The sequence below is a fragment of the Dryobates pubescens genome, chromosome Z (assembly GCF_014839835.1).
Source record: "Dryobates pubescens isolate bDryPub1 chromosome Z, bDryPub1.pri, whole genome shotgun sequence".
Classification (NCBI taxonomy): domain Eukaryota; kingdom Metazoa; phylum Chordata; class Aves; order Piciformes; family Picidae; genus Dryobates; species Dryobates pubescens.
In genome coordinates this window covers 66,350,295-66,372,830 of record NC_071657.1, presented here as the reverse complement: position 1 = coordinate 66,372,830, position 22,536 = coordinate 66,350,295, and the positions used below count along the sequence as shown (strand labels likewise).

At 48.3% G+C, this 22,536-nt stretch overlaps 1 protein-coding gene across 1 annotated transcript in view; it reads left to right on the top strand.

Annotated features, from left to right (window-relative positions):
* ZBTB7C (zinc finger and BTB domain containing 7C) overlaps positions 1-15,209 on the top strand; it is a 120,346-nt gene extending 105,137 nt beyond the window's left edge. The window contains 14 exon segments of the mRNA XM_054177789.1: positions 4,203-4,222; positions 4,225-4,412; positions 4,414-4,533; positions 4,535-4,756; positions 4,758-4,799; positions 4,801-4,990; positions 4,993-5,097; positions 5,100-5,215; positions 5,217-5,360; positions 5,363-5,403; positions 13,966-14,065; positions 14,067-14,181; positions 14,184-14,488; positions 14,490-15,209. Of these exon segments, the coding sequence (XP_054033764.1) occupies positions 4,203-4,222; positions 4,225-4,412; positions 4,414-4,533; positions 4,535-4,756; positions 4,758-4,799; positions 4,801-4,990; positions 4,993-5,097; positions 5,100-5,215; positions 5,217-5,360; positions 5,363-5,403; positions 13,966-14,065; positions 14,067-14,181; positions 14,184-14,488; positions 14,490-14,597 (1,816 nt within the window). The 3' untranslated portion in view covers positions 14,598-15,209.
* Positions 15,210-22,536: the final 7,327 nt, after the last annotated feature.

Genomic DNA, 22,536 nt, shown 5'->3' with positions numbered 1-22,536 from the left:
TGACCTCCCCTGCTCCTGCCATTGGCCTTCTTGGCCACCTGGGCACACTGCTGGCTCATGTTCAGCCTACTATCAACCAGTACCCCCAGGTCCCTCTCTGCCTGAACTGCCCTCCACCCACTCTGACCCCAGCAGCTGAAGGGAAAATGGTCCTATATCCAAACAGCATCCCAGGATCATTCTTTTTCTAAATGGGACATTTCATGACCCAGAAGAAAAAGGAAAAAAAAGGTAAAGAATTCTTTTTGAGCATGCCCATAAATGCCCATCTGTAGAATGCCTTTGTTTCAGATGCCCTTCACCCTTTTCACCCCTAGTCCAGGTTTATTTGAACAATGCTTTAATTTGCTATTATTACATTAGGTTTTTCTTTTTAACACCATGCAAGCTATTCAGTATTTGCATGTGTGTGCATGTACTGGTGACATTTGTCACCCTCAGAGGCTATTTTTAGGCCTGTTATTCTTGAGGACCTCACCCTTGGCTTGGGGAGGGGAAGAAGGGAGCACAGGAGGGGGAGAGAGGAGGGAGGGGGAGGAAGGAAAACGTCAGCCTCAGCACACTTCCAGCCTCTGGCCGTCAGCCTCCCTGGGGGCATGGGAACCATAAGGTCATTTCTCAGGCTAGCTGAAGCTCTGGAGCTGTCAAACTACCCTGCAAGTTAAAAAATGCAAATGTATGCAAATGAATGGGCTGCTTCTCTTACTCTCTTCCCCCTCCTTCCTCCATTTAAATGACATGAATCACCTCAATTTTGCCAGCATTCTGTAAAGTTATCAGCTTGCCCAAGTGCTTGAGTTAAAAGAATCACATCTCAAGAGGACCCAAGATGCAGGGGGGGCGTGGGGGGGGGAGGGAAAGGAAAATAAGTCCATTTCCACCAAGAGGAGCTGTACATTCATTTTTAATTTATAATCACATAATCCCTGATCTCCTAATTCCAGGGTTTTTTTCCTCCCCCTGCCTTCTTGTGGCCGAATAATAATCCACAAATTTTGGAGGATGGAGTGTAGCATCTGGGGGGGGGGGGGGAGGGGGGGGAACCCACCCAAATCTCCATAAAAACAATTGCTTCTTCTGATCTTTTGCACTTAGGGCAATCTGGCAATAAAAGATCAAAACAGTAGTCGTAGGAAGACCATGTCCTTTCATGCAAGGAGCTCCTTTAACGCTGATGCTCCTTCCAAACAAAACAAACAAGCAGGCAGATAAATACAGCAATAGAAATTTAATTGCTTGTGCTTATTATTAAGGATACAAAGCCCTAACAAAGAAGTTGTCTTTTCCTCCCTGGCTCAGGGGTTATTTATTATCTTAAGCTCCTCTTGAAGAGCACATTGGACCTTGCTTTCATTCATCATTGATTTTTTCAAGGAAGATTTGATACAGAGCTGGTCAGGCTGGTAGAGGAACGTAGCTAGTTAAATGGTTAAGCACAGCGCACTGTAATGAATCAGTTTGTTTCAGACAACAGACATAATTAGCATGGAGCTAATGGGCAGACTGCAGCATGCAGGGCTGGAGCCTTGTCCCTCAGCTGAAAATGCTGGTGGCTGGAGCTGAGGAGGAGCTTGGAGTGTGTAATCTTCAGTTCCTCTCCCCGTCTCTGGACATTGGGGAGGTGGCTAGAGAAGGATTACCATGGTGGGAGCTGCCCTCCAGCCTCCCCTAAGGCTTCACTAGCTCAGGGACAGCTTGACCCTCATCCCAGTGGTGCTCCCACCAGGCTGGTGGTCCATTATCCTTCCCTGGGGAGTGTTCTATCTAGGTGGCATGGTCTTCCCACAGCCTTCCCCTGCTGTCTCCCACACATCATGGATTTCGGCAGCACTGATTAGGGTGTGGAGAAGATGTTTGTAAAGTCTCATCTGGAGACTGACCCTGAGGAGGGAGGAGAAGGGGAAATGGAGTTTCCACAGCAATGTTTGCTGCAGAGTCTGATCTCCTCTGCCTCTTATCCAGCCTTCCCCAACATCACTCCTTGCTGGCCAAGGTGAAGCAAGGATTTCCTTCCATCAGACCCAGTTCTTTTCATCCCCAAATGCTGGAAGCAGGTGGTAGGGTGGGAGCCAGCAGTCAGCCCTGCACCCCTGCACCATGAGAAGGACAGGTCCCCTGCAGTTGGTGTGAAGAAGGCTTGGAGTCAGCACAGCCAGAAACCGAAGAGAGAAGGGCACTTAGGACATGGTGATGGGTCTGAGGAGATATGCAGCAATGGCACAGTGTGGCACTGGGAAACCTGCCAGAGATGCAGCAATGGGATGAGAACCTGCTAAACCTCCTGTAAAGGGGACAGAGTGGGGCTGCAGTTGTACTTACATGTACCCTGGGTGCTCTCAGAGATTAACCACTTGTCTGTGAACTGTACTTCAGCAAGGCCATAAGCCTAGGGCTCGTAGAGGTGACACTGCTCTGTGTCCTGAGGGTTTCCAAAAGGGCTAGTGTATTCAAAGTTATTCTGGCTGTTTGATGTATTCTGTATGTGATGGGATTAATGTATTCGCTGCCTGCTGGAGGAAGTCATTCTCCTTTCCTGGGATTTCTCATATGGAAGGGTTCTGGTGCCATGTCAAGGAGGAAACTTCTTACAGATTAAGAAATTGGCAAAAAAAAAACCCCAAAAAACACAATAAAACCCAAGGTTTTCCTTTCGGGGTGTGGGCTTCTTTGTTTCTGAATTTCCCTTTGATGCTGGAGCTGCTCTAGCAGGGAAAGGTGTCTGCCAGATGCGCAGGGCAATTTGATACCATGCTAACAAGTCAAAACAAGATAGGGAATGGAGCAAGCTCAGCTCATGGGTGAAGAGTGCAGACAGCCATCTGCCTCTGGCTGGGCCCTTGCTCCCTGGTTGTCTTTTTCTAGCCTTTAGGTACACTGTAACACACAACTCCTTGCTGACCTCCCTTATTAGATGCCTCAGGAAGACATTTCTATCTGGGGCTGTCTACATGCTGATGTGACATGATATAGCATCCAGGCATGAAGCAGCAGGAGGACACAGAACTAGAGACCTGCTGGTCCATAAGGATGGCTGATCCTACTGCAGCAAACAGCCAAGACCAGCAGTCCGTCTATTGGGTGTCCAGTTGTAACCTCTCCCAAAGGAAAAAGTGTAGATGGGATGGGCACTCCCTGGCTTATCTTGTTTGTGGTGTAGGTGCTGGCACTTGGCAGTGTGAAACCATACAGCATCAGCCTTTCCCCACATAGCTGCTGCAGGGCAAACCCAACATGTGGCCTGGAAAGATGTTGGCTCTGGGAAGGTGTGCAAGAATGTGATTGGGGAGGGAGTCCATTGCACAAGATTCCTGGGGGAGGGATGTGAAAGAGCAGGGAGCTTATGAGGGTTGAGAACTGGTAAGAGAAGGGTGAAGACAAAGATTGAAACAAAGTGGTTTGGGAGAGAATCAGGGGTTAAATCACAGAGGACCCAGCAGGAGTTAAGTTTCTGGAACATGTCCAGAGAAGGGCAACAAAGCTGGGGAGGGATTTGGAGCACAGCCCTGTGAGGAGAGACTGAAGGAGCTGGGGTTGCTAGCCTGGAGAAGAGGAGGCTCAGGGGAGACCTTTCTTGCTCTCTCCAACTACCTGAAGGGAGGTTTGTAGCCAGGTGGGGGTTGGCCTCTTCTCCCAGGCAACCAGCACCAGAACAAGAGGACACAGTCTCAAGCTGTGCCAGGGGAGGTTGAGGCTGGATGTTAGGAAGAAATTCTTCCCAGCAAGAGAGATTGGCCATTGGAATGTGCTGCCCAGGGAAGTGGTGGAGTCACCATCCCTGGAGGTGTTTAGGAAGAGCCTGGGTGAGGCACTTGGTGCCATGGTTTAGTTGATTAGATGGTGTTGGGTGATAGGTTGGACTCAACAGAATAGAATGGAATAAACCAGGCTGGGAAGAGACCTTCAAGATCATCGCGTCCAACCCATCAACCAATCCAACCCACCTAAACAACTAACCCATGGCACCAAGCACCCCATCAAGTCTCCTCCTGAAAACCTCTTCTTCCAGCCTAGTAATTCTGTATTCTGTATTGATATGGAGATGCACTGAGGCAGTACAAGCAGGAGGTTATTACAGAGACCAAAGTGGGGGGTGAGGAGAAGAGGACCATTGAGAAAAGGCAGGGTCATTTTTTTGTGTTTCTGGATCATTTTGCTGATTTGGGAACCTCAGCTAATTCTTTGCTGCCTGTGTTTTGTTCTAGGGCACTAAATGAGAATATGGCACTGGCATTGAAGATCTTATCGGGATCCCATTCCCGAATCACAGCAGTGAAGTATTGTGTGGTTTAAACGAGCAGCGGCATGACGGCCTCCTCTGCGACGTCATCCTCATTGTAGAGGACCAGGAGTACCGCACCCATCGGTCTGTCCTTGCTGCCTGCAGCAAGTACTTCAAAAAACTCTTCACTACTTGGCACTTTAACAGAGCAGCCCTACATTTATGAGATTGACTTTGTCAAGCCTGAAGCACTTTCTGCCATCCTCGAGTTCGCCTACACCTCAACCCTCACCATCACCACCTCCAATGTTAAGGCACATCCTCAGCGCTGCCAAGATGCTGGAGATCCAGTGCATTATCAATGTATGCCTTGAGATCATGGAGCCCGACAGAGAGGTGGAAGAGGAAGATGACAAAGAGGACGAAGATGATGACGAAGATGAAGAGGAGGAGGAAGAGGAGGAGGAGGAGGAAGGGAAAGAGATTTTGTCAATCAGGAGAACCCTTACTGATGTCCAAGAAGTAAGCTGTCACCAAAGGCCCTTCTAAGCCTGATCTTACCCAGGAAGCATATATAGAAGGCTCCTAAAGACTTTCCAAATCACTACCCAGCCAATAACCCTGCTTGGACACTTGGGGCATGATACGAGACTTCTCCAATCGAGTCCTTGCTAAGGGAAAACCTGTACCCCACAGTGAACATCGCGGAAAGGAGGCCAGCTCTCTCTCCTTTCACTCCTAGCTTCCTCCCCCATCTATGTAACGGTGATTTTGCTCCTTCCCCCAACTCGAGGAGCCACAGATAGACAACAGCCCCTTGGATCTGGTAATCAAAAAGAGGAAGATCAAGGAAGAGGAGGAGAAGGAAGACCTACCTCCGCTCCTTTCCCTAATGACTTTCTCAAGAACATGTTTATCAACACTCCAGCAACTCCCCTAGGGCATATCAAGGCAGAGACTGACTATAGTGCTTATCTCAATTGCCTAAGTGCTACTCCAGTTTGGAGGAGTTTTTCCTCCATGGCCCCTGGAAGAAGAGAGGAAGATAAAGCCCAAGACATCCCAGCAATGTCCCGTGTGTAATAAAGTCATCATGGGAGCTGGCAAGCGCCCAGGCACATGATGGACCCACACAGGAAGTAGAAGCCCTATATGTGCAATATCTGTGAAGTCCGCTTTACCAGGTTGTGCATTGGTTGCCTTGGCCATGTGCAGGGAGGGTGGGGGTTGGAGGGGCCATGTCATGACCATTGGCTGATTCCTAAGCTAGAAGTCTCTTGTTTCCCCCTTAAAAGTACCGAGGAAACCAGGGTGTGAATTTCCATCCCTTTGGAGAGGGGGAAAACAGAGAAAAAATAGAAAAAAGGGAAAGTGGAGGAAGAAAACAAACACTGATTTTGGTGGGTTGTGGATGCCATCCAGAACTCACAGGATCCATCACTTCACTGGACAAAAGCTTGAATAAGTAATGGGATATTTTCAATCCAGCATAGTCCACCGCAGCTGGACCAGGAGGAGCTGGAAAAAAACAATTGTCAAATGGCCAAAAAGGCTTCATCTTTAATGTGCTGGGAGATGTGCTGAGTTGGGAGGATCATTAGCTGCAGGATGTAATTAGTTTGGGTTTGCACATCCTTGGCAATCAGTGTAGACCACAACCCAAGTTGCACATGTTTAGACATGTGCCCTGGGCTTTCCGAGGCTGGAATGGTCCTGGCTATTATGCGTTAGTAGTAAGGTGGGTGTCAGCTTCTTCTCCCAGGTAACAAATGATCAAACAAGAGGAAATGACTTCAAGTTGCACCAGGGAACCTTTAGATTGAACATTAGGAAAAATTTCTTCACCAAAAGGGTTGTCAAGACCTGGAAAAGGCTACCCAGGGAAGTAGAATAGAATAGAATTCATCAGGCTGGAAAAGACCTCAGAGATCATCAAGTCCAAACCTATCACCCAACATCATCTAATCAACTAAACCATGGCACCAAGTGCCTCATCCGTTTGTTCTTTCTAAACACCTCCAGCGATGGTGACTCCACCACCTCCCTGGGGCAGCACGTTCCAATGTCCAATCTCTCTTACTGAGAAGAACTTCTTCCTAACATCCAGTCTGAACCTCCCCTGCCACAGCTTGAGACTGTGTCCTCTTGTTCTGTTGGTGCTTGCCATTAGGGTGTGCCAAATGGTGTGGTCACCATCCCCAGAGGTATTTAAAACGCATGAACATGTGGTACTGAGGGACATGGTTTTAGTGGTAGACTTGGCAGTGCTGGATTAATGGGTGGATTCAACGGTCTTAAGGGTCTTTTCCAACCTCAGTGCTTTCATGATTAATCACCCTGAAAGGTGGCTGCCCAGGAGCCTAGCACCTGAACTCCCCCTATTGTTAACACGAGGAGAACCGCACCCTCACAAAGGAAGGTTACAAAAAAAAAGGATGAGTGGAGGTATCATCAATGACCACAAAGACAACCTGCAGGGCTTAGCTAAGCAACTAAACTTCAGATATCTCAGGTTTGGTGAGATCAGCCCCAAACTGGCTTACTTTGAGGCAGCCATGGCTGGCTAGGTCCATCACTCATGCCAGTTCCCAGCTGTTGCATCTCTGTTCAGATCAGCAGACCCCTCAAAGGGAGTAAATCAGAGTGGGCTATGCAAATCTAACGCTACAGCTCGCAGCCCCTTCTCTGAAAAGTTGGGGAAATTTAATCGGTGAGCAGAGACAAACAGGTTCCTGGACCTGCTCTTGCTGGGTATAATTAATATCTAATGAGTACAATCTTTACCATAATAATAAAGCTTTTTGACAAGAGCATGCTATTTCAGCTTCTGGCTGTGCATCGAGAGAGAAAGAGCCCGATTAGGCTGTGGAGAGCAAACCATAGGAATATAATACGCACAGTAGGCAAAGGCGAGATCCTGACAATAGCTGGACACCTGGGGTGTTCCTGCATTCAGCCTGTCTTTTTCTTCTCCTGTCCCTGTAATAATATGCGAGTGGAAGTTATGCAGATGATGAGGATTTGACCTGAAAATAAATTTCCATGCTCCCCTCCATTAACACAGCAGACACGATGTTACAATGCAGGGAGCATCGTGCCTCAGGCTGGCGTATGCAACGTGAGCTGTGCCTCACCCTGCTATTTGCAGGGGAAAGGCCACTGCCCTGGTGCTATTTCCTGCCTCCAGGAATTTGGATCCTGCCCTTGCTGATGTTGCATCCCCAGCTTAGTGCCAGGTCATCACCTCCGGACAGATGGGTAGGATCTGCTGGGAAGAGAGGGATAGGTTCAGTGTAGCTTCCGGCCCTATCCTGTGGTCCCCATCCCTTTCCTGGGTGTGATGCGGTGAGTGCCAATTGCTGATGAGGAAATAACTTGGCTTGATCCATCACTGACACCTTCCTCATAATGGGAATAATAGAGCTGAGCTCTCCCAAAGGGTTTGCAGAGTCCTTTACAGGCAATGATGGCATTGTTGGCTCATTTGAGGAAAATGAGGCACAGAGAGGTCTTGGTAGTGACTCATGCTCACTGTGAAGGTTAGTAGGAAGCTTCAGGTAAAAACTCCTTACTCTGGTGAGACTCCACCTGCTGTGCTTTGTCCACCTCTGGATCCTTTAGCACAAGAAAGACATGGATCTGTTGCAGCAGGTGCAGAGGGTTTGGAACACCTCTATTGTGAGGACTTGGCTGAGAGAGTTGGCTTGTTCAGCCAGGAGAAGAGGGAGCCCTTAGTGTGGCCTTCCAGTACTTAAAGGGGGTCTATAAGAAAGATGAGAACAATCTCTTTAGCAGGGGCCTGTTACAAAAGGACAAAAGGGGTGAGGATTTTAAACTTAAAGAGCAGAATTTAGACTACATGTAAGGAAGACATATTTTACAATGAAGGTGGTGAAACACTGGCACAGTTTGCCCAGGGGAGGTGGTAGATGCCCCAATGCCTGGCAACATTCCAGATAAGGTTGGACAGGACTCTGAGCAAACTGATCTAGTTGGAGTTGGAGAAGAGGAGGCTCAGAGGAAACCTTATTGCTGTCTACAACTACCTGAAGGAGGATGCAGCCAGGTGGGGGTTGGTCTCTCTCCCAGGCAACCAGCAGCAGAACAAGAGGACACAGTCTCAAGCTGCACCAGGGGAGGTTTAGGCTGGATGTTAGGAAGAAGTTCTTCACAGAAAGAGAGATTGGCCATTGGAATGTGCCTGCCCAGGGAGGTGGTGGAGTCACCATCACTGGAGGTGTTTAAGAAGAGCCTGGATGAGGCACTTGGTGCCATGGTTTAGTTGATTAGATGGTGTTGGATGATAGGTTGGACTTGATGATCTTGAAGGTCTTTTCCAACCTGGTTATTTCTATTCTATTCTATTCTATTCAACATATCCCTGCTTACTGCAGGGGGTTGGACTAGATGACCTTTTAAACATCCTCCTCAACCCAAACCATTCTATGATTCCCATAGGTGGGATTTTAGGTATGCTGACACCTAATCCAGAGAGGTTAAATCAGCATTTTGGTGGTCACAAGCCCCACACAGAAATGGTCCATTGCAGCCCATTACTAATGCAGGGTTAAACCTGACAGCTTCATATAACTGCCATATGCTCAACAGCTTCAAAATGCAAAACATAAGGGTAGGGACAACTTTAACTCAAGAAAATAATAATAATATTGGGTCTCCCACCATCATTCAAGAAAACAAAGCTCTTTGCTTGGGTCACCTTACAGAGAGATGAAGGCTGGAGGGGTTTTTTCTTTCTTTCTTTCTTTCTTTCTTTCTTTTTTAACACTCTGAGTAAAGTGGAAATTTAAAAATGTTAGTTTATTTTAAATGTATTTGGAAGTATTTTGAATGGCATATAGCTGTTTTGTTTTGTTTGGTGGATTTTTTTAAGCCATTTTTCATCATTCTCTCTCAATGTGAGAGCTCTGCTTTTGGGGGAGAGTGTATTTAAGCAAAGCACAGTGGCTGAAATGTAGCAGGAGGTTTTCTACGGGCATTTGCTGAGGCATCGCCACTTACATTGCGTGTTTTGCTCTCAGGAGGAATCTCTGCTTCCCAAAGCATCAGGCTTGCACCCACAGCACTGAGTGCTGCCTACACCTGGGAGGAGGCAAGCCAGATCCCTTGGGGTTCTCAAGGAGTGAGGGTTGGAGGGAAGTCTGGAGAAGAGAAGGCTCCAAGATGACCTCCTTGTGGCCTTCCAGTATCTGAAGGGGGCCTACAAGAAGGCTGGGGAGGGACTTCTCAGGATCTCAGGTAGTGATAGGACTAGGGGGAATGGAATGAAGCTGGAGGTAGGGAGATTCAGGCTGGATGTGAGGAAGAAGTTCTTCCCCATGAGAGTGGTGAAGCCCTGGAATGGGTTGTCCAGGGAGGTGGTTGGGACCCTGTCCCTGGAGGTGTTCAAGACCAGGCTGGATGAGGCTCTGGCCAGGCTGATCTAGTGTGGGGTGTCCCTGCCCATGGCAGGGGGTTGGAAGTAGATGATTCTTGTGGTCCCTTCCAGCCCTGACTGATAGTATGATACTATGATACTAAGTAGATGTTCCCAAATGGGGTGCATGAATGAATCAGTCCTTTGCATTATTTCTGCACTTGAGCAGCAAATTGTGAGAGGACAAATAGATGAAATATATTTTCCAGTGTGGGAGTATCCCAGTCTCCCTGTCAGGTCCCTTCCTCTTCACATCAGTGGGATCTACATCCTATGGCAGGGACCCCACGTGGGCCCGGGTTCTGCCACTCCTGACTCCCAAGGACATCTGATGGCAGGAAGCAGGACTTAATTTAATAGCTCATTAATTTTTTTTCCTTAAACAAAGGCTGCTCAGCTTCTACTCTACTGTTTTGCCCTGCTAAAACGCTGGAGAAAACTGCAAATATTTCAGCTTTTCTACCAAGACAGCCCTGGAGTGCTCAAGGAGGAAACTGTTCCATCCAGAAAGGTTAACATTATTTGTTCCTATTATTTGTGTTGTGACAGCTCACAGAGCCCTAATCGCTCTCCTAATGCAATTGCATTAAGGTTATTCACACACAGGGAGAGCAGTTCTTTGGAGATCATGTGCACTCCCATCTCACAAAGCCTGTGTTTCCCATGCCACATCCTCCCCCTGGCTGCTTGTCTGAAGCCAGGGCACCTTCTCCCCTCACCCCAAGCTCTGAGCTTCTCCAAGTAGAGCCATATAAAACCTATCTTCCATCCCATGAAGGCACTGCTGGAGCAGGGAGGATCGAGTTTCCCTCTGTCTGCTGCCGGAGATTGGGTAATAGCCTGAAAGAAACCTTTCCTGTATTCACATTATACAGTCCTGGCACACTGCATGTTTATTAGGAAAAGTGATCCTGCTATGTTAAACATTACATATATAGCTTTAAATTATATTATAGGTGGGGCTGGTAGCTCTGCTTTTTATTAACATTTCCCAACACTTCTCATTACAAGCCCCTTCGTTCATCTGCATTATCCATTTGGGGTGAAATTTTCCACACGGCTTTGTCTTGCCGCTGAGAACTGATTCTCAGCAATTCTGGGGGGAAAATGTGCCACTCTTAAAACCCCTGAGATAGCAACATCTCTAAAAACACTGGATGGGAAAGGTGAGAAGTGGCCTTGGGCTTGGCGTGGGGACCCAGAGATGCCTTTTTTTTCCCCCTGCCTCCCTAAAAATCTGCGTGAGTTTAAGTTTATTATCACTAGGGAGCATTTCCCCTGCCTGTGATGGTGCTTGACCAGGCTGAGGCCAGTTGTCTAAAGGGTGGGAAAGCATCATCTGATGAAACAAGTTACTCTCCTACTAGGGAGAGTACTACTTTGTATTCCTTGACCTTGAGTGGCATGCATCAAGAATAGTGTGGCCAGCAGGAGCAGGGAAGTCCTTCTGCCCCTGTATTCAGCACTGGTTAGGCCACAGCTTGAGTCCTGTGTCCAGTTCTGGGGCCCTCAGTTAATGAAGGACATTGAGGCACTTGAATGTGTCCAGAGAAGGGCACCAAGGCTGGGGAGAGGCCTTGAGCACAGCCCTCGAGAAAAGGCTGAGGGAGCTGGGGTTGCTTAGCCTGGAGAAGAGGAGGCTCAGGGGAGACCTTCTTGCTCTCTACAACTACCTGAAGGGAGGTTGTAGCCAGGAATGGGTTGGTCTCTTCTGCCAGGCAATCAGCACCAGAACAAGAGGACACAGTCTCAAGCTGTGCCCGAGGAAATTTAGGCTCAAGGTGAGGAGAAAAGGTCTTCACTGAGAGGGTTGTTAGGCATTGGAATGTGCTTGCCCAGGGAGGTGGTGGAGTCACCATCCCTGGAGGTGTTCAAGAGGGGAATGGACGTGGCAGGTGGTGCCATGGTTTAGTCATGAGGTCTCTGGTGACAGGTTGGACTTGATGATCTCTGAGGTCTCTTCCAACCTTGGTGATTCTGTGATTCTGTGCAGAGATGCCCATCCCAGGGCTGCACTCCTCACAGCATGGCAAGCACCAGCATACTGCTGGTCACATCAGCAAAATCAATTTCAGGGTCCATGTGGGCAGGGTGACAGAAATTAGTGCAAAGGCAGCATCTGTAAGTTTTTGGGGGCTTCACTTGCCAGCATAGATAGATTTTGGGGGGGGGAGTGGTTTTTGCTTGGCTTTTTGCATGCTCACATATCTTATAACGTGCCTCCATATACATTATGCTGTTCTTAGCCACATTACTACCACCTTGGAGGGATCGTACTGAAGCATTTCAAAACCAGTAGGAAATCTCTCACTTTCCTGTTTACTTACTTGAACTCCACTGGTGCAGCCTGCTTGGCTTGGTTCAGCTGCAATTAACTTTGCTTTTTATAATCATATGTCTTAGTTGTGCTTTCTGTAGCAAAGAAATATTTACCGGGGTGGGGGAAGAGGGAGTGATATATAAAAACATAACTAAGTGATTGGGACTGCCAGCTAGGGGAAACATTCTTGCTTTTAGAGGTTCCATTGGAAAAAAACCAACACACCAATATTTGTAAATAAGTCCCATTGCAATGTAAAACCTCTCCCCAAATGTGTGTGACGCTGGATGTGTGCCAGCCTTGGAAAGCACGGCAGGAAAGGACAGCGCTGCCTGCGCACTCTGCCTGCCTTCCCCTCCTCCGTGCTCCCGCTTCAAGTGAAAGCTCCTGAGACACCCAGTGGTCAGTGCAAGGATGAAAGGAAAAGGAAAATCCTCTGCCAAGAGGGACATTCATACTTTACATTTTGTAGAATCATGGCATGATTTGGGTAGGAAGGGGCATTTGAAGGTCATCTAGTCTAACCGCTGCAGGAAGCGGGGACATCTTTCACTTCAACAGGTTGCTCCGAGCCTTGTCTAGCCTGACCTGGAATATTTCCAGTGATGGGGCATCTATCGCCTCTCTGGATGATCTTCCTTATACTCAGTCTAAATGTCCCCTCTTTTAGTTTAAAACCATCACCTCCTGTCCTGTTGCAAAAGGCCCAGCAAAAAAAAATCTATCCCCATCTTTCTTAGCACTCTCTTCTCCAGGCTGAACAACACCAGCTCTCTCAGCTAGTCTTCAGAGGAGAGGCATTCCAGCTTTCTGCTCATTTTTGTGGCCTCCTCTGGACCCACTCCAACAGGTCCATGTCTTTCCTGTGCTGAGGAATCCAGAGCTGTGCACAGCACTGCAGGAGGGGTCTGACCAGAGTGGAGAAGAGGACTGTCGACCTGCTGGCCACATTGGTTTGATGCAGCCCAGGATGCAGTTGGTTTTCTGGACTATGAGCACACATTGCCTGCTCATGTCCAGCTTTTCACCCACCAATACCCCCCCAAATCCTCCTCTGTAGGGCTTCTCTCAATCCCTTCATCTCCCAGCCTGTACTGATACCAGGGATTACTCCAACTCAGGTGCAGGACCTTGCATTTGACTTTGTGGAACCTCATGAAGTTCACACCCAAGCAGCATTCGCCCACAAGCTGGATTAATTTCCTCATTTGCAGGCAGGAAATTTAGCTGTACTTCTTGTAGTGGTTTGGGTTTTTTACCTCCCATTAAAACTGGTTTGAACACTCTGGGATAGACTGCAAACTCCTGTTGTGGAGGTCTGGGTATATGTTGCCACAGGAAGGAGGAGGCAGATGCAAACACCAGCCTGCAAGAGCATCCAAACATCGGGAGAAGCCCAAGGATGAGCTCCCCATCTTTCCATCACCTTTCCCTCCCCTGGTCTAAGGGGGAATCCCAACTACATCCCTTCCAGCCCATGCCACTTGACCAAGTGCCCTTCCAGAGAAAGGCAACAAAGCTGGGGAGAGGTTTGGAGCACAAGCCCTATGAGGAGAGGCTGAGGGAGCAAGTACAAGTGAGCACTGAGATGCATCAAAAGCAGTGGAGAAGAGGAGACTCAGGGGAGACCTCATTGCTGTCTACAACTCCCTGAAGGGAGGTTGTAGCCAGGTGGAGGTTGGTCTCTTCTCCCAGGCAACCAGCACCAGAAGAAGAGGACACAGTCTCAAGCTGTGCCAGGGGAGGTTTAGGCTGGATGTTAGGAAGAAATTCTTCCCAGCAAGAGAGATTTGCCACTGGAATGTGCTGCCCAGGGAGGTGGTGGAGTCACCATCCCTGGAGGTGTTTAGGAAGAGCCTGGATAAGGCCCTTGGTGCCATGGTTTAGTTGATCAGATGGTGTTGGGTGATAGGTTGGACTTGATGACCTCTGAGGTCTTTTCCAACCTGGTTAATTCTGTGTTCTGTAAGTGCCTTTTCTTTTGCAGGCAAGACAAGCTCAAATCCACATGCGGAAGCACACGGGGAGCGCCCGTACCTTGTGCATCCACTGCAACGCCAAGTTTGTGCACAACTACGACCTGAAGAACCACCATGCGCATCCACACGGGCATCCGGCCCTACCAGTGTGAGTTCTGCTACAAAAGCTTCACCCGCTCCGACCACCTCCACCGCCACATCAAGCGCCAGAGCTGCCGGATCGTGCGGCCCCGCGGGGACGCAAGCCGGCGGCATGGAGGGCGGCTGGCTTGCTCTTCGCTCCCGGCGGCCCGCCGGTGGAGAATAGCTTCATGATGCCGCCAACGCTGGAGGAGATGAGTGGCCACCTCGGCGGTGCGGCCATGTGCCTTCCCGGCCCCAGCCCCAGGCACTTTTTGAGTGAGGCCAAGACCTCCTTCAGCCTGCAGGAGCTGGAGAGCCAGTTTGAAGAAACCCAGATGAAGCTCTTCAGGCGAGCCCAGCTGGACTTGGAGAGGAACGCCGGCATCTTCGCCTTCACTTTGGGCCATAATGAAAACCTGCGCTGCCCAGCCCTTCTTCCCCCTCCCCGATCCTTGGAGCACAGGCTTCAGTGGCTTGGCAGGGCTCAGCCACATGCCTCCCATCTCAGAGGCAAGCAACTAAACCTGCACCTGGTCCCACCACAGGTTCGCTCCCTTCCCAACAGGGCAGCTGGCCCCTCAGGGTCCTCGTCTGCCCTTTCACATCACCTGGCTCCCAAGAAGATCTTTGTCCCCTTGCTGTCCAGGCTGTCCAGAGAGTTTGTTGAGTTCCTTCTCTGGAGACTTTTGACACCCACCTGGATGTGTTCCTGTGCAACCTGATCTAGGCAACCCTGCTTTAGTAGTCGGGTTGGACTAGGTGGTCTCTGAAGGTCCCTTCTAATCCCTGCCATTCTGTGATGATGTGATTCTGTGATTCTCTCATGGCCTGCCTCAGGGCTTGGGGCATGGGGCCATTCCTGGGGCTAGCAGGTGGGTAAGCAGGTGCTGTGCCTCATGGCCACTGGCACTTTAGACTCTGCAATGCACTTGGCTTGAGGCCATGGGGCGCTTGCTGCCCTGTCCAGTCACCCACTGCTAGCAGCTCCATCCAGGAAGGCCAGGCCAGGACTACTGCTCTCTTCAACACTCCTGAAAATGTCATTTGCCTTAGTCCAGGGCATGGCCATCACCATGAGATGGCTCTTCTGGGAGGGGAGATGTTCCCCATTTTCCACCCATGGGTCCTGCTGGGCACTGGTGAGCCGTCCAGACTTGGTTTTGATATGATACATTCCTTGGCCTTTTTGGTCAAAAGGACTTTCCTTCCTTTCTTTCTCTCTTTCTTTCTTTCCTTCTTTCTTTTTTTTTTTTTTTAAATGAATTCCAATGTCTGGCAACAAAATTTCTTCTACAGGGGATAAAGGGGAGGGTCAAGCAGCCATTCTGGGATGGGGAGGATCTTGACCATTGCCTTTCTCAACAGTATATCAGATTTGCAGAGCAGGTGAAAGCCCTGCAGTACAGGATGAGTTGGAACCCTAAAAAGTAATAGAAAAACATAATAAATACAAAAAAGAGAGAGAGAGAGAAAATCTCTGAGGAGAAAACCTGGGTGGAAAAGAGGGGCTTTACTTATTTTGGCTCTTTGTCCACTTCAAAATTTCAGAAGGAGGAGAACCAAAGCCTGTTTGGAGTATTTTGACTTCAGTTGCTTGAAAAGGTGAAGGAAAGTTGTTTGGTTGTGGGTTGGTTTTTTTTTGAAGGATCAGAAACGTTTCAGTTCTGAGCTTCTGTTAAGCTCTCACTTTGTCATGTTGAAATTAAATAGCTGTTTCAAACCAAAGAGTCAGAATTCACCACTGCTGGTCATTCTGAAATGCCTGGGAGTTTGTCCTCAATTCTCCCCAGTGCTTATATGTATTTTAATGATCTGCACTGTCAGTGGGGGAGGGGGGGAAATGAGTGTGCAAATATCTGTAGTGCTTGCCTCAGAGGATCTTTGTGGAAAAGAAGCCCACTTTAAGATCTCTTGCATCTGAGATGGTCTGCTTGCAAGCACATAACCAATTGCTGGTTTAATAGTTGAGGCAATCTCCTGGGTTTGGCTAGGATAGGGTTTCATTTTGTCCTTGATTTGGGTTTTTCTGCCCTTCAGAGAGGCCAGTCCTTTTTTGGCACCCAGTGTGGGGCTTGAACCCAGAACCTTGAGATTAAGAGTCTCAAGCCTTTCAAAAAAAGCACTGACGTGGTTCAGACTCAACCGGCAGCCAAGGGCCACACAGCCAAACCTCTCAGAGTCAAGCCCCACACAGCCACTTCCCAAACACTGGTGGGATGGGAAGGAAAATTGGGGAGAAAAAGGCAAAAATGTAGCCTTATCATACCTGAACCCAGGGCAGGCAGGCAGTAATATATAATGAGGTGCCCCAAGATAAAGATTGCCCATGGAGGCCAAACGTGTCTGAGGTCTTCCTCAGCATGCCTGAGGACCCTGGCCTGTCCCACCTTTATTTAATATTTATTTTGAGGCCAAAAAAAGTAGCAGTTGGCTGAAATCACCCTGCCAGTCTCCTCCAGCCCGTAAAAACATTAGCTGCTCTCAAGGGTATAGGCTTTCATTGGCCATCTGCCTCTGACAGCTCTTCTTAGATGTGGTGAGACCCTAATTTCACCACCACTGAGAGGGCTTGTGGCAGGTGCCCTGGGAATCTGGTTTTACACGAAAGCAGCACTTGAAAATGTAAATGTTATGAATTAGAGGGTTTTCTTTCTCTTTTTGCTGTTACCTGTCAACATCAACAGAATCAGAGGGAATGAGAGGACTTTGGGTTCGCTCATTCTATGGTTTGCTCCTCTATGGTACAGAGGGAATCAGAAGGAATGAGAGGACTTCGGGTTCACTCATTCTATGGTTTGCTCCTCAATGGTGCAGAGGGAATCAGAAGGAATGAGAGGACTTTGGGTTCACTCATTTTTTTGTCTGCTCATCAATGGTGCCACTCTGAAGCGGTGGCTGGATGAGGGTCTCCCCACTGGAGCATGGTGGGTGAGGACACAAAGGGTCCAGGATCCACACACCCCCACCCCATGAGGGCATGAAGGATTTCTGCACTGAGACCATCAACAGCAGAACGATTCCAAGGAACTGCCCAATGCTTGCTTCCTCCTCAAAAAGTAAAAGAAATACACAAAGACTCCATGTGCAACAAGTCAATGGAGAGGAGAAAAAAAAAAAAGAGGAAAAAAAAAAAGGGAAAAAAAAAAGAAGAAAAAAAAAAGAAAAAAAAAATAAAACAAACAACAGCTTCTTAAACTGCATCAAACTCCATTTTTAATCCATACCAACTTCTTACACAAGCAAGGTTTTGCAGATGACTGGTTACTTCAGGTGTTTGTTTTTTTTGGTCTACGATTTGGAGTCATTGTAAAGTATCCAAAGATGCTGAGTACTGTATAATCTACAAGGACTTGAAGCAAGGTGTTTTTTCTGTCTCAATTTTCTGTCTTGGATCCAACAGATGTTGGATTGATTGGGGATTACTCTTTCCTATTTGTCTAGAGCAGAAAAACCCTTTGCAATTTTTCTATTTATAACTATTTTTATGTGATTGCTTTATGTACAAAATGATGGGAGGGTGGGGGGGTGTGGGGAGGAGAACAATCAAAACAAAAAGGGAGAGAAACACACACACACACAAACAAATTTGCCTTAGTTACTCACGGGACAATCACCCTTAACATTCATTTATGATAGAAAGTTGGGGGGGTGGGGAAAGAAAAAAAGACTAGATCCTTTTATGTCTTCACTAAACTGCATCAATTTGTGCTCTTAAATTAATAGCAGGACTTGGTTCTCTTGCCTCTGGCCATGCTGAGAAGGCTAAGCCACTGCAGATGCTGAGCTGCTTTCCTTCTCAGGCCAGCACAGCTATTCCTGTGGCCTCAGGTGTATAGATGTTTGATGAAGACACAAATTCAGTGCTTTTCCCAGACACCTTCTGGAAAGCCAAAACAATCACATGTGAATTAAGCATCTCACTGGTAGAGACTCCAACCTGAGGGAGCCATTGCAATGTTGATGACAATTAATGAGTTAGGGTTGATTTTCCCGTGTTGCACTGGGTTGGGTTGGGTTGGACTGGGCCAGAAGCTGGCAGTGATCATGTTTGGAGGTGTGGAGGGAGGACTAGAAAAAAATCTATTTCTTCCCATTTCAATGTTGTGCAGTGACTCCAAGCCACAGGTATCCATGTGGGAGCACAGCTAAGCATGGAGGTGCCTTTCTGGGGCTTCAGCCCTCTTCACCAGCCTGAACAGGTGTGATGAGTACCAAAGCCTCAGGCTTAAAGAACAGGGGGCTCTCTCCCAGCTCACAGTGAGGTGGCTTCTTGTTCATCTTCTCACCACAGTTCCTAGGGCATGGCTGCAGCACGTGCAGTGAGCACTGAGCTGCATCAAAAGCAGTGTGGTCAGCAGGTCAAGGAGGGGGTACTGCCTCTCAGCTTCACTCTGGTGAAGTACCATGTCCAGCTCTGGAGTCCTCAGCACAAGAACACATGGTCCTGTTGGACTGAGTCCAGAGGAAGCCAGAGAAATTAGCAGAGGACTTGGAACACCTCTGCTGTGAGGACAGGCTGAGAGCATTGGGGTGTTTAGTCTGGAGAGAAGACTCGGAGGGCATCTTATCAATGCTTATCAACAGCTAAAGGGCAGGCATCAAGAGGATGGTGGCAGACATCAAAGTGGTTCTCAGCCACAGAACAAAGGGCAATTGGTACAAACCAGAACAGAAAGTTCCATCTGAGCACAGGGAAAAACCTCTTTCCTTTGGGGGTTGACAAAGCAGAGGAAGGGGCTGCCCAGAGAGGTTGCGGAGTCTCCTTCTCTGGAGATAATCAAAACCTACCTGGACACGATCCTGTGCCACCTGCTCTAGTTGAACCTGCTTTAGCAGAAGGGTTGGACTAGAGGATCTCCAGAGGTCATTCCAACCCTTACCATTCTGTGATTCTGTGGTAGGCAGCCCATCCCTGGAAACATTCAAGATCAGTTTGGAAGGGGATGTGAGCAACCTACTCTAGTTTGAGAGGTCTGTGCCCATTGCAGGGGTTTGGACTGGATAACTTTTAAAGGTCCCTTCCCACTCAAAGCATTTGATGATTCTATGAATACAGCTGACATGAACATGAGCCCTGTAATTCGTTTTGCTGCTGTGGAGTTGCAGAATTCCCCTATTGTTTATGAAAGAGGTGCAAAACCCTGGGAAACAGGTCGCAGGTATGAATTATGGGACTCATCCCATATCATTCAGCTATTTTGAAGTGAAGTAACAGACACTTTGTGCACACTGAGACATGCTGACACGTTAAATTTTGGGTGTCCTAACCTGCAACATGATTTCCAGCCTTCCTCTCAAGCTGCCCTGGCTCTGGAGGGAGGCAAGTACAGCTGGAGGGTGATTCACACCACCTACGCTGGACCTCCCAAGGGTGGGATGAATCACTTTTGACAGCACCTGACTATCTACTACCTACCAGCATGGTGTAAAAAAAACTATCATGGGCTAAACTGCTTTCCATTGCCATAGTGAGATATTAAGCATGGGGATGGATGTTCCCCGTGGCACCACAGCTCCCTCCTCCCTTTTTAGATAATGGGACAGTCCCTGGCGCAATCTTTCCCAGGAGGGTGGCACAGCCCCAGGAAACATTCCCAGCTTTGTCAGCTTAAATTCTCCCCAGTTTGTTTAGACTGGGAGTGCAATGGGAAATAAAAGTTGGAGTCCATCCTCCCCAGTGTGTGGAACAGAGGCTTGGGTTACTTTGCAACTCCAGCAAAGCACCCTGAGCTTTCACAGCTACTGACTGTTTTCTTTCCCTTATGCTCCTGAGGAGCGCTTCACAGCATTAGGTACTTGGGCAGGGGTCTGGACCTATGGGCACTGTCCAAAAATGTGGCTTGATAAGATGGAAATATAAATTCCCCCCCTCCCAGGGCAAGTGGTTGGCCATGGAATATTTCAAATGCTCTCAGAGCCTGCAGGACCAAGGCAGAGTCAGCACACCAACAGTGTGTTTCTGAGCACCAAAAAGAACACAGCATTAAAATAAAATTAAGTGCTTTTAAAGTATTTACTTTTTATTTTTAATTTTCTTTCCTGGTACCTTGTGGCTTTTGACACCATTCCATGGTCATATTCTGGTTTCCTTATAATGCTAAAAAAAATACAGCAAAGGGGGGAGGGGAAGGGGGGTGTGAAAAAATCTGAAAATTGCTTGAAGGAGCTGTGTGCTAATCAGACACATGGGAATCAGAGAAAGAAACCAGCTTCTGTAAATGCTTGTTAGCAGCAACATATGTCCATGCTCTTGCTCCTGAGCAGCTGCTGTTATCTGCTGGATCATCCAGATCACTGTGGGGGAAGCTGTGCTGGGGCAATGCTCTGCGTGCAGCATTTGTTTGCACCAGATGTTGCTGCAAAAGGAGCATCTCCTGTGTGCAGCAGCGTGGAGCTGGATGGTCAACTCCTTGCCCTTGGCTTGAAACCCTTTGGTGAACAGTACAAAACCCCTTTTCTCCACTTGTGCAAGAGAAAGGAAACGTGGGGGTGGGGAAAATAAATAAATAAATAATGAAAGTAAAATAACAAGGAAAAAGAGAGAGCTTGCACTGTGGGAAGAGAGAGGCTATTCTATTTGGCAGTCACCTGCAGAAAGAAAAAGAAACAAAACAAAGCAAAACAAAACGGGGGGGGGGGGGGGGAAGAAGTAATGTCTTAAAGTAATCTTTAAAATGCCTTAGACTCAAATGTGTGGTCCTCAGCAGGAGTCCCAATTCCGTACTGCAAACACTGCCCTATCTCTGCTGCACTCCTGTCCTGCCTGCAGTGTGGAGGGACCTGTTGTGCCCCCCATGCCATGCCCACGGGCATTTTGACACACGTTTTGGAGGAGAATAGTGTTCTACTTACAACCCAGGTGCCCTGGAGCTGGGAGATTGTGTGGTTTCAGAGGAAAGTTTTAAGGGAGTAATGAAGCAACGCAGCAGGTGTCCCATGATTGCGTTTTTAGCATCTGCCATCAGCTGTTGGCACCTCTGACGGCCTGCACCTCCTTGGTTGGCATGTGACTTTCTTTCCAAGCCCCCCCAAAAAGAGGAAGAAATGAGAACAAAACCTTCTTCTAGAGGATACACCTACTCTCCCCCTGCAACCCAAGTGAATGCGGCCCCATCCCACTTCCCAGTCCAACTTCTGGGATCCTTACCATCCCAATGGCAGGAGAGAAAATACCTGTGGCTTGGAAGTGGTTTTTGTTTGTTTGGGTTTGGGTTTGTTTTTTTTGGTTTCTTGTTCTCCTGTGTTGAACCAATGTTTTACATGACTTGCACTAATTGCTATAGAGCAGGATACTGTTAGGTTTCTTTGTTTTGGTCTCTTGTTTGGTTGCAACTTCTCTTGGCTAAGAAAATGGCAGTCCTATATGTGTACCTGCTGCACATTTTACACCCCTGGAGGAAATAAACTATTACCTGAAGCAGTGAGTGGCTCGTGTATCCTTAATGCTGCTGTGGGGTTGCGTGATGGAGAAGCTAGCAATAAATGATGGTGAGGTAGGTGTTGCCTCATGGTAGCCCTCCAGGGTGACCCTTCATCTGGGCTGTCACCATTCCTTGCTTGGGATGAGGAGCAACCCCTGTGTGATGTGTGATACTCCAGCACTAAATCTGTCCGCAGGAGATAAAACCGTAACATTTTTCTCTCCTGGTTTCTGCTCCTCCGTTTTCTGCAGCTCCCTGGCATGCCCGAACGTACAGTGCCCTCGTGTGGTATCCTGGTGACAGCGCCGGCAGCAGAGTCATGCTGAGGACATGGGCAGTCCCGCACCCACGTCTGGAGGTGTTTTGGGGATCTGGGTTGTACTGACACAGTCAAGGTCCTCCGTTAACTTCTGTCATACCCAGCCTCACTACCAGCCAGGCAGAGGAAATGCAAAGCTTGATCACATCATTCTGCCCTGTGCTCAGCACTGGTTAGGCCACACCTTGAGCCCTGTGTCCAGTCCTGGGCTTCTCAGTTTGGGAAAGATGTTGAGTTGCTGGAAGATGTCCAGAGAAGGGCAATAAAGTTGGGGAGGGATCTGGAGCACAGCCCTGTGAGGAGAGGCTGAGGGAGCTGGGGTTGCTTAGCCTGGAGAAGAGGAGGCCTCAGGGGAGGACCTTCTTGCTCTCTACAGCTCCCTGAAGGGAGGTTTTAGCCAGGTGGAGGTTGGTCACTTCTCCCAGGCACCCAGCAGCAGAACAAGAGGACACAGTCTCAAGCTGTGCCAGGGCAGGTTTAGGCTGGAGGTGAGGAAAAAGTTCTTCCCAGCAAGAGAGATTGGCCATTGGAATGTGCTGCCCAGGGAGGTGTTGGAGTCCCCATCACTGGAGGTGTTTAGGAAGAGGCACTTGGTGCCATGGTTTAGTTGTTTAGATGGTGTTGGGTCATAGGTTGGACTTGATGATCTCTGAGATCTTTTCCAACCTGGTTATTTCTCTATCCTATCCTATCCTATCCTATCCTATCCTATCCTATCCTA